Source organism: Pleurodeles waltl, chromosome 3_1, assembly GCF_031143425.1.
Source record: "Pleurodeles waltl isolate 20211129_DDA chromosome 3_1, aPleWal1.hap1.20221129, whole genome shotgun sequence".
NCBI classification, from domain to species: Eukaryota; Metazoa; Chordata; class Amphibia; order Caudata; family Salamandridae; genus Pleurodeles; species Pleurodeles waltl.
In genome coordinates, this window is record NC_090440.1 from 1998098738 (window position 1) to 1998111042 (window position 12305).

The 12305-nt window shown below is 41.2% G+C and overlaps 1 protein-coding gene across 1 annotated transcript in view; it reads right to left on the reverse strand.

Annotated features, from left to right (window-relative positions):
• RNFT1 (ring finger protein, transmembrane 1) overlaps positions 1 to 11963 on the reverse strand; it is a 104753-nt gene extending 92790 nt beyond the window's left edge. The window contains exons 1-3 of the mRNA XM_069226439.1: positions 11828 to 11963; positions 7595 to 8016; positions 6197 to 6273 (exon numbers count right to left, since the gene is read on the reverse strand). Coding sequence (XP_069082540.1) covers positions 6197 to 6273; positions 7595 to 8016; positions 11828 to 11916 — 588 coding nt within the window. The 5' untranslated portion in view covers positions 11917 to 11963. The remainder of the gene's footprint in view (positions 1 to 6196; positions 6274 to 7594; positions 8017 to 11827) is intronic.
• Between the last annotated feature and the right edge of the window lie 342 nt (positions 11964 to 12305).

Here is a 12305-nt window from a genome sequence, read left to right on the forward strand (position 1 = left end):
TAACTGTGTGTTTGTTGTAGAATCCCATGCAATGGACAGTCCTGCCATATAGTACTGAATTGGGAATAACCTAGTGGTGGTCGCCACTAGATAGTTCTAGTTAGGACCAGGTTTCCATAGAAAAAGTGTTTTTTGACTTGCAAATATCTTTGCCACCGTCTGCCGAATCTTCACGAAATCTTCCCAAAAAAAAAGGTCTGCCGGTGATTTATGTTGTGCCGTCAAACAAAGGGAGGGGGTGTCTGGGGGGGAGGGGAGTTGCATTTCTCATGTTAATTGCCATAGGACCATTGAACAAAACTACAGCCTGAACCGCTGGGCGGAACTACACCAAACTTGGCAGAAAGGTATCTTTCTGTTTGCAGATTAAGCTTTCGCTTACTTGGTGCAAATATGTCCAGTAGTTTGAGAAATTTAAGGAAATCCAAATTGGATATCTTTGGCCGCTATGACTTTGTGAATAATGATGAGCTTGTGCAGGGAAATGCACAGTTCGATTGGCTGCCAAAACTTCAACAAGGAAGTGTTGGCAGCCATCTTGGGACTCGGCTTCAGCAGAGTCCCTAAAAAAAAAAAAAAGTGGAAAAAAAAAAATGGAGGCCAGGGTAGAGACACCAGGACCCCACCAGGGCAAAAAAATTAATAAATAAATACATGTGTTACTTTTTTTGCTGCAAATATTAAAAAATTGCGAATTCAGGCCAGAAAATGACAGAAAAAAAAAACAAAATCAAGCGTGGGCTCTCACACTTGTTTTTTTTTTAAAAGAACACCGAGTGGCCCAGGTCCTTGGGGCAAAGTAAAAAAATAAGGAGGGGTGCACAGGGCCCCCCTCCTGGGCCTTTCGGTGCCCCAGGGACTGCCACCTCCCTGGGGCTATCTTCTATTTCAATGCGGGGGTGCTGCGTGCCCCCACCCCCGCCAATGTCCCCAGGACCACCACCCCCGGGCTTGATTCTATTTGAATTGCGAGGTGCCACGGGGACCACCACCTCCCCCTGGCAAACATGAAAGAAAAAAAAAAAATATATAAGAAAGGGGGGTCCGTGTCAGGCCCCCGCAGCCCTGGGGACCACCACCTGCATGGGGCTAAATTCACAGTTGGAGTGGGGGGGGCAAGGCCCCCGTCTAGGAGCCAATGGTGGGCCTGGGGTGGAGGCTGTAGTTCCCACCAAGCAAAAGCAAACTAAGTCTGCCTTCTACAAGTGAGAGCTGTCAAACAGCTTTCACTTGCAGAAAGCAGAGTTTTCATCTGTCTTCCCTGCACGCAAATATGCGTGCGTGGAAGGCAGATGAAAATACTGCTCCTGTTTGGATGCAGAGTAGAACAGAGTCACTAATGGTCAAGGTCTTGTGATGTCACTCAGTAGGCTGAAGGTTCAAATCCTAGTGTTGCTTGGCAGTGTGTTTATATATTTAGTAGTGTTTTGACTGTTAAAAGGTACCTGGTGATGAAACATTCACTTTTCTTTCTAATCACATCCGTGGGTTGACTGTCATAGGTAGGTCTGGAAGCATCATAGTAAGGAGTCACCTATAGCCTAAAGGTTAAGGTCACAGACCCGGACACTGAAAGTTGAGGGTTCTAATCCAGGTGTGTCCCTGGTCATTCTCTTTCTTTAATTTCTTTTAAACTTCAAAAGTTTAAAAAGGTTCATACTGAAAGGTGATCTCACTCTTTATTTGACAAATACACTTTTCTTTTCAATTTGTCCAGCAATATCTCAATCTAAGTATATCATCAATCAAAGCCTAAAAATCTCTCTCCCTATCACTTGCTGTCTCTCTCAATTTCTTCAATCTCTTTCCCCCACTCAGACCCTCACACGCCCACTCACAGACCCAGAAACTCACACATCCACTGAAACCCCCATGTACCCACTCACAGACCTACAGAAACGGATGCACCCACTCACACCCGGACAGACACTCTCATCCACAGATACACCCTCTCACACCTATTCTCACACCCAGACAGATAGGCCGCAGCCAACTCCTGCTGCTCAAGGCCAAAGGCTGTGCGCAGCATTGGGTTGGGTGGTTAGGGGGGTTGGCCGCAGCCCTGCCTTGCAGCCAACCACTGCTGTGCGCGATGTATGGTTGGATGCTTATAGGGCGTTGGCCTGCGGCCCTGTTGCCAACCACCACCACACATGGTTGAAGGCCTTGCACAGCAGTGGTTGGATTAACATATAGTAATAGAAATTACTGTACATTAAAAACATAGAAATTCTCTTAAAATACCAAAGGTTACAGGGATGTTATAGTTAGGCTCACATTTTAAATGTACAAAACCTTAGATACTCACCTGTTAACGCAAGTAACTATAAAACTCATGCCCTAAGATAACTATAACTCGCGCCTTTACCATGCACTGCTAATTAACCCCACAAATTACAGCACTCATGACACTTTTGATAACATCATTGATAGTATCAATTTAATATTTGCAGTAAAATTTTTGACAACAAAAAAAAAAAACTGTGCATGGTGGGGCCGCGGGTTATAGTTACGTTAGGCCACGAGATATAGTTACTTGAGATAAGTAACTGTAACAGGTGATTTTCTATGGTTTTGTACATTAAAAATGTGAGTAACTATAACGTCCCTGTAACCTTTGTTTTTTTTAGTGAAAAAAAAAAAAATATATATATATATATATATATATATATATATATATATATATATATATGTGTAGCAGTCTCCCAATTACAGCTTACTTTACTATTCCAAATGCTTATACTTTGGTAAAGTGTGAAGAGCAGGTTTTGTATAGTTTATGTGGGTGTGGGGGATGTAGAGGAGATAGTTAATTTGCCACATAAATTTGTTTAGGGAAGAGTAGGGCACTAACTATTGTAGGTGATCAATATGGACCATGTATTAAGCAATAAAATGGATTGAAACAATTGCACTGCTAGTGGACTTGGGGATGCCCTTTTCCCCTAATTTAACTGCCACAAAACCCATCACAAATGAACATTTCTCTCAATAAGGGAGTAAGTACAAAGGCGGTAAAAAAACTCGACCCTTCCCTTTAGGGGCTGCACTCAAGTGATGAGGAAACCTACATTTTGATACATTTTAGACAGCATTTAACTTTGGAATGATATGACATGACACAAAGAGTGAGGCAGCAACATGAAAACTTGGAAAGAATTTTCAGGGGAAGAGTCAGTTTTACAACAGACCTTCGTTCAAAGAGGTAAAAGGAAAACACAGTTTTTAACCATTTTAAGAAGGATCTCTTGGTTAACCAAGCTTATGGAAGTGTCTCTTTGTATGGAAGCAGCAGTGATATTTCAAATCATCTTTCTTTTCTGTAGTGTGTGATAAATGGAAGTTACTCTGGTAGCAGAGAGGTCCACTTGGGTTGATGCCCTACATCAAACAGCAGCCATGACTTAAAGCAGTGGTTCTTAAACTGTGGTCTGTGACGCCTACTCAGTTGGTCTCTGATGGTTCAGAAAAGTAAATAATAATTTTAACAGATTAATAAATGTGTGTAAATAAAGAATTGAAATGTAAAATGTAAAAAAATTACAATCTTAATTAAGTGTGAAGGAACCTGCAATCTGACGTTGAAAGTTAAGTCGGTGTTCTCAAATTGATCTGTAGGAGCAGTGAACATGCATCAAACAGAACATAGCAACTTTGGAGACTTCCTTCACCCAAAACCGTTGCAGCATGGAAAGGGCCTGTGCAGGCCTATTTTCCACAAAACTGGCAGAGCATGGGAACAAACACTACAAGCTTTCCTCACAAAAAAATAAAATGTGAGATGATGTAAGAGAGGGCCATGGAGGGAGCAAGAGAAACACAGAAAGTAGGAGAGCAAGACAGAGAATTATCAAAAGATAGAAAATTGAGACATACATTGAAGTGTCTTTATATTGGTCTGCAATTGGGACACAACCAGTACCATCTATCTCTGATGCTGTTGTTTATAATTCTCTATTTTTATGACTCCTGCTCTTGTATGTCCCTGCCAGCATGCTCAGTAACAGAGACAGACACTGGGACTCCTTTTCACCAAAAGAATAAATAAAAATAAAAAATAAACAAACGTTGTTGCTCTGTGCTCCAGGAAGATAATATCCTAGAACATTCTGCACAGCGTGCTGTATAGACAGACACGATCATTATTCACAATGCTAAAGTGGATGGGTGCCCTCAGGGTGGGGATGTTTTGCCATCTGTATATGAACTGCACACATTCAGCAGTTGGAAAAGCACAAATGAAGCACGTTTGTTGTAATTCGGAAGTGTGATTGAAAAAAAGATTTTAATAGGATCAAGACACTTTACTTGGTGATGCACAAATGCTACCTGTTCACTGAAACCCAAACCCCACACATTATCACTTGTGTGTTACATAGTTTTATCAGTAAAACTGTGTCTGTTGAAATTTAGTTCACTTTATAAGCAACAGGGGCTCTCATGGGTATCATTCAGAAAATAATGTGTATTTTAAGGTCAATAATGGACTCAAACAAGACAACCACAAATAAAATTAAAAGCAGTTTTATCTCATCAGTCCATACAAAAGACAGAAAAACAGACATTCAAAAAGGTGTAATGTGACCCCAGAGTAACGCCAGCCACAAAAAAAAAAAAAAATCCCAGGTTCCTATGGGTTTAAGGGTTGCTCTTGTAGCCTATTATGTGCACATTTGGTGGCCATTTCAATGGAAAATGCACTATATGTAAATCACAGCGCTCTACCACACAATGCTTTAGTTACATTACAGAAACTGCCCGCCTTAGGTCCACTGAAGCTAGATTAGATCTAGATGAGTCACAAAAATTTGCTGTTCGAAAAATTGGGTTGTGGTTCTAAAAAGTTTGGAAAGGTCTAATCTAGACTATTTCCACTGGGTTAGGCTAGGACTCTACCAGTTAGTGGCTACCCGACACAGTGGCGTAATTAAACTTAAGCTCCCCACCCCCTGCAAAGTACATAAAGGTTCCCCCGGACTTAATCAGGAGCTCTCAGGCCAGGGTACTGTGATAAGGGGGCCCCTTAGAGCTTGGCTGCAGGGCCTAATGTTATACCACTGACTCGACAGTTGGTACTGAGTGGAAGGCAACTTGCTTCCGATACCTGGACATTAAAGTAATGCAGAATAGGGAATCTGGGGGAATGGGTCTACTGTACAATGATTTAGACTGCAGGCATCCTATCTACATCATGCTTTAAAGGGGCTGGACGGTCAAACAGGTGTAAGAAACATATCGAACATACAGGCAGGAAGACCTTCAAAACATTAAGGCCTCCAAAACATTAATATGGAATGAACACTCCAGATACGTATCCTTATGCTATTTGATTGCCTGGGAGGATGTGGGAGCAGGTGGTCAATGCATCCAGGAGGCAACCCCCATTACTGTGGGCATGTTGAGATGGTGCATTAGCCTATTTAAGGTAACTGATCAAAACTTGTTGATAAAAATCTGTAAAGGAGGAGACTGGGAGATCTTTATCACAGTGATAGGTTAATTCCAATAGGGGAGATGCAGGAACTGTAAGTCCCTTAAGTTCTTGGTAAGCCCACGATACCTCTTTTGCAACAAGACTGCTTGCATTGTCTGGCAGTCAAGACCTAAAAAAGAAACCCTCGACAAAAATATCAGGATGCAGGATAAGCTTTTTGCTGTAGCCATTGGCTGATGCAGTGCCGTGTTCCCAGATTCTTGCTAGAAGGTTGCTGGGAGGCCGTCTGAATATTATGTATGTTTATTTATTTATGCTGAACGTGTAGAGTACACCCACGTTACAGATATACACATATGCACACACGGCTAGCTTACAGTTCCTAACACTACACATCTCCAACACTCTTTAACACGTCATAAAGCTCTCTATACTAATTAATATAACATTAATTGCCTGAGGGTATTTTTACAGTTCTACTCGGCTCGGTGCACCACTAATGATAATTGTATTGAGTGGAGGAGATAAACAAGTAAAGAATAGTTTGCCTTTCACTCAAAAAGTTGTTAGTCAGCACTCTGAAATATTCAACCCAACACTAACTAGTTATCCTATTTTTCTCTCAGGAAAGCTTGACACCCGAATCAAACTGTTTTCAATTTCAAAGCAGCACTTACTCTCTGAAACCCCCAATTAAAATGTGTTATTTGCACACAGAAAAGATTTTAGTAGGCGATTCCCAACAGAAAAGTGGTTACTTACTCTCAGAAAAACCTGATTAACAATGCTTTTGTTTGCATACAGAAAAGTTGTTAGCAGGCCAATCCCAACAGAAATGCCTATTAGAAATAAAAAAAATATATATAAAAACACACATTTATATCAAAGCAAAAAAAAAAAAAAAATTGAAATGCAATCAACTTAAAAATAACTTATACTAAATAAAGCACTCAAGCTGCCCTACGTACGTGGCTCAAAAACTGTATTTTCTTTGGTTCCTGCTACTGGGAGCAATGCACTCATAACTGGAAAACTAAAACTGCAATCAGAACACAAGCATAAACCTGGGGCTGTGGGCCTGCTCCCGCCCGCCATTGGGGCAACCAGAGACCTCCAACAGGTACGTAAAGAAAGGATTATGCATACATGTAAAAATCATGCCTTCAACGGGGCAGCTTGAGAACTTTAAGAGGTAAGGGTAGGACTTGAAATGTGAACACAAACGTAATAGGCAAATAAAACCAAATATACAACATCAAACACTAGCAACAGTAAATAACTCACTACAAATAAAACATGTTTTCTGAGTCTAAATGACATTGCGAAGCTGCTTAGAATAACTAAATAGGTGATCGTGAATGGCCTGAAATCCCATTTGCTGCTAGCAAGTCAAACAAGCAAGACTGCCAGTACAGCATTCTTTAAATGAAAACTGCCTTACTCTAGCAGAATTAAAATAACTTTCACCTTCCATGGTACCCGTTTCAACAATCACTTGCACTATGGACCAATTAGTTATATCTAAATAACGATATGTACCAGAAGCAATGTGAAACTACGGGAAATCTCATAATGTCAGCACTTCTATTAATTCAATAAATTGGGATAGTGGGGCAGGAAACTGTGGATTTCCACTCATTTTATGTGTTTTTCAAGTGCAGAAACCATTCAGAAAAATCTCGTACCCCACTTTAACAGGTTGGTTTTTGTGCCAGATTCCATGTTTTCCACTAGGCAAAGGTAAATAACGTCTGACAATGGCTTCTACAACTCTTTTTTAATTGCGAATTATTCCCCTTTGCTTATTGTTTGTGGCATGGAAATTTCTCCACGTATTACCAGGAGTAATATCCACAGGCAACAAAATATCTAGGATTGATTTTTCACGAACGGTGTAATCTGAAATTGGATGCAAAAAACACATTTGCTCAAGCTTTACAGGGTCACCTAGAACGATACTGATAATTTATTTTTAAACTGGGTGATTGTTTCTGTACTTTTGTATTGTGTGCATCCGTTGGTGTACGCAACAAATGAGAACATTAGTGCATGAGACATAAAGCATATAGTCATCTTATTTGACTTAAGTAAGATACTCATCTTATTTATAATACATCAATTAATTAATGCTTCCCACTTGCATGTTTAGTAAGAGTTTACCAAGGAAATGCTGCAGAATAAGCTTGGCACTAAGAATCAGGATGTATGGAAGGCTTTTCTGTAACCACTCGAAGACATAGCGGAACTCCGACATGGCACTGCTGTGCTCCCCAGATTCTGTGTCTTCTGTGTCACCAGATGATGAGGTATGGGTGTGGCCATGTGTGTGGGAGTGAGAGTTAGGCCTGTGTCGTCTGGAGCCACGCCTCTCTCCATCTTCCTGCAATGGCACATCTAGCTGGATGTGTAGGTCACTGCCATGGGAGGGCACATCCAGGGGCAATCTTGGTACAGGTGGGGGTTGAGCCAATGAAGAGTTATCACCACTTCCATTCGCAGGTTGATTATGGGTCTGGCTTGAGTTTGTTTGCATCATGAGTGCCGCCTTCTCATCAAATTCGGTTGCTTCACTGCTACGTAGCCTTGACGGGGGCAAGCAAAAAAGGGGGCATGTTAGAGACTTTCAGTATATACACACACAACACATCTTTAGCTGTGCAAAAAGTATCACAAAAGTGCCCACGCCATTGAATGTAGTGATTAAAAACTAAATTTCTTAAGCATATACTTGCCATGTACATTACATACAATTACAAAATTATACAGTACATATTTTCAGATTGAATCAGAAATATAAAAAAACAATGGCATGAGGAAGGCAATTCTTTGGCTAGTAACACAATACTATTTCATTTGTTAGCTATATTTGTTTTACTCGTGAAACATGCCAATAAAGAGCATAGGTGATCTAAACGTTTCATCCTCTCCTCTGATGCATATACAATCATGATATATATATTACCTAGTGGCGGTAGTTAGGACCATGTTTCCAAAAAGTAAAAAAAAAGCGAAGGGTCCTGGGTAGAGTCACCCTGACCCCCCACCAGGGCTAAAAAACTGAGAGAGGCCAGTCCCTGCGGCCAACCCCTGCTGCGCACAGCAGTGGGGGTTAGGTACACACGGCTGGGTGATTATAGGGGTTGGGCGGGTGGTGGTTGGATTAACATATAGTCATGAAAATTACTTTTAAAAAATTCCATGGAAATTCACTGAAAAAACATCGGTTATAGGGACATTATCGTTAGGAATTCGAATTTTAAAAAACCTTAAAAATTCACTTAAAAAACCAAAGGTTACAGAGACGTCATAGTTAGATTCTGAATTTACTTGCACAAAACCTGTAAAGTTCAACTTAGCGTTATTTCAAGTAACTATAATGCACAAACTTGGGTAACTATAACTCACACCTTCGCCATGCACTGCTAATTACCTCACAAATTACGGCACTCGTGGCATCTTTGATAACATCAATGCAATATTTGCAGTAAACAAAAAATTGCTGAAAAAACTGTGCATGGCGGGGGCACAAGGTATAGTTACTGTAGGGCATGAGTTATAGTTACTTGAGATAACTGTGCAATATTCCACCACCAGCCGTGTAGGATGATGATGATCAACAGTCTTTTACAGCATGGCTGTCACCCTAGGACATTTGGTAGTAGTAATAGCGAAATAGGTACAAAACTGGCTAAAATACTAGGATCACTTTTTAAGTCTTGGCTAGACAGCAGATACGCTGTCTCAAAGAGACGTGTAGACTTCAGTCTGTGGGCTTCAGCTCGCCCCCAGACTTTCAATTTGCTTTTTGACCATCGCTCTGAAGTCCATTGTGCCCATTTGTCTATGGCATGAATATGTCATGCTGCTCCTGTGTTTGACACTCCCACCAGAGCATGGACCAAGTTTATGTAAACAGCCACAGATCCTATTTTGGGAACTATTTGTTTCTTTTGTCTCATAGCACTCCCTAAAGTGCTCGTGTTTTCAGTTCACTCGTTCTCTTTTTTTTTTTTCAATACCATTTTATATAGTGCAAACACCACCTGACTGTATTATTAGAGCGCTTTACGTAAGAGCTAGTTGCTTTACACAAGGCCACATTTTTTTGTAGGAATATGGAAATTAAGTGATTTGTCCAAGCTCACAGGATGTTGTGCTGACGCCAAGACTAAGACCCAGTTTCTCAGCTCCATAGTCCGCAGCTCTGGCAGTTACGCCATGTCCTCTCTTCCTGTCCTGAACCTCCCGAGTAGCTTTCCATGTTACCCCTCCCCTACCGTAGGGTTTCTAATTCTTCGCCATTGGCTCATTTGTATTTTATTTATATTCCTCCCTCAAGCCAACAGCTGTGCTTGGTTTTGCTCTCCGTGCTACCCGGTTTTATCCTACAAAGCTTCATGGGGCTGGCTACTTCCCCCGGGGTTTGCCTACTGTGCTGAAGCACCCAGGCATTCCATGCTCTCTGCCGAGCACTTTGTTTACCTTTCTATCTTTGTCGAAGGGGAGGTTCTGGTCTCCGGCAGACGGGCCCTGCACCAGGACAGTACATAAAGGGGGGAATTCAGTCAACGAAAAAAAAACTAATTATTAAATGGCATGGGGAACAAAGAGCAGAAATGACTCAAAAAAGAGGAGCAGTAGGGGAATTTAGATAGATTTTTGTGTTCTTATCTGAAAAAAGTTAGGTATATCATCTCATATTTTCTGTGACTGAAAAAGTGCCTCAGGCAATGTTGTTAGAGGTTTCATATAAAAAGAGGTGTGGGCTAACTTACTCAGTTGCTGTAGTTGTTGATAGTCAAAACAATAGATGGCTTTGTCTCAACTGTGACAGGTTTTCCTCCAAATGCACTTGTATGTGGCAGCACGGAATACATCAATGTACCATGGGGACAGAGGATGACTTTTTATGAGATTTCATCAATCTAGTCCCTTTGGAACCATTTGTTGAGCACTCAAAGTTCTCCTCTTGGAATAACACAGCAGTTCTTTGACTAAACGTGCCTCCTGGACCAACCTAGCCGTTATCAACCACAGGACTAGAGATGGGTCACCCAAATAAGACTCAATCTAGATACCTGGCTCTGGCTCAGCAACAGGCCTTCCTGGGCGTTTGAGACCAAAACAAGCCAAGCCCCTGTGCTCGGACCTCATTCTTGCGGTACCTGACTGTCCTCCATCCACATGTGCAGTAGATGAAGTGCCAGCTAACAGGGCTACTACTAAGCCTTTCTGCTTTGTTTTCTGTACCTTATGGATATTCACATGTGCTGATCAGGAAAATGCTGTGGAGTGCTGTTATATGCTGTACTCACAAGCCTATTCATGATCAGTCCATCAACCGTTGTACCAACCCCTGCAGGGAAATAAAAACTTAAAGTATCCGATCAGCTCAACTGAACCACCATCTGTACTTCACCTTTGGAAGGCCTTTAACCCTCTGAAGGAAATCTCTGCTATCCTAAAAGGTATAATTAACACTACTGAGGTGTTCGACCGCGCCTGATGTTTGAACCGGTGTTCCCTCAGCTTAATACTTTTTTTCTAGAAAGATTTTCTGTATCAGGTTAATTAAACATATGATATGTGTTATTTACTTAATATGGTGTACTCCTGAAAGAAACAAAAAAAACTGTCATTTGGTTAAATGGTAGAGAGAAGATGGACCCTTGTAGATGGAGCTGAAGAGCACAATGTATAACCACGATATGTGGATTCTGATATCAGCTTCCCCACTTGACCAAACTGTATGACCCAAAGCAAATCATTTTAGTTCACTATGTCTCATTATATTTCAACGTCAAACCTGTGAAAATCCTGAAGAATCTCATTCCAGGTCGTCTACTAACTAAACACTTCACGTTCATAAGTTTCATAGGCAATAATATTGCTCCACATGCAACAAAACGCCACATATACGGTCTACATGACAAACTGGCAACACTTTATTTGGTTATGGGAGTGTTACCATGGCACTGTAAGTAGGGAAAAGTTCGTGTTCAGAAACTAAACTATTACTTTTAACTAATGTTAACAACGCGATGCAATCTAATGCTCTACTGTTAAAACACAAGCGTTAAGGTAACAGCATTTTTAATTGTAAGGAGTCTTATCCTATTTCTACTTGAGATTTGCTGTATGATTTAGGAAGCGGATCATATAAAAGCGCGACTTGACTCTCAGAGCCCACCTGGAGCCCTGGTCCCGTTTTAGCGCTCTCTACGAATTTTCTGGCTTCCCCACTTCTACTGAGAACTTTGGATATACCCTTCCATCTCCCATTAACACCCTCGCCCCCTTGGCAGACAGATGTAACGAGGAAGCAGTCCAAATATTCAACTAAAAAACGATTAGCACACTGTGTTACCGCTCCACTGTCCACGTCCTTCTCACCTCTCATTCTGAAGCCGCAGCTTCATGATCCCAAAGTCCCCAAGTCTCCATCCCAGAGTTGGACGACGAGGACTAATCCCAATTGACATCCAAACCCCGCCTACTTCCGTGTGTGCGCAGTGACGTCACATTTGGGGGCGTATGTATGTGTGTGTGTGTGTGTTGGGGGAAGGAGGGCGGCACCGTCCTATACAAGTAGAAAAAAGGTGAGTTACATAAAACGCTGGAATGAACCAGAGTAGTTGTATGTTACCCTGATGAACGCAATAATACTAATAAGTCATTTTAGCTGCACGTAGGTTTTATGATCATATTTATCTTTAAATTGATCACATCAAAGCTTTTGAAACTTGAATGTTTCTAGTTGTTTGCGGAAACGTTAAACACATCTATTATTTGTAAATTCTAGAAGTTTTGAGACTATAATGTTTGATTTTTTTTTTGATTTTTTTTTTGCCGTACCTAACTGTGATTTCAG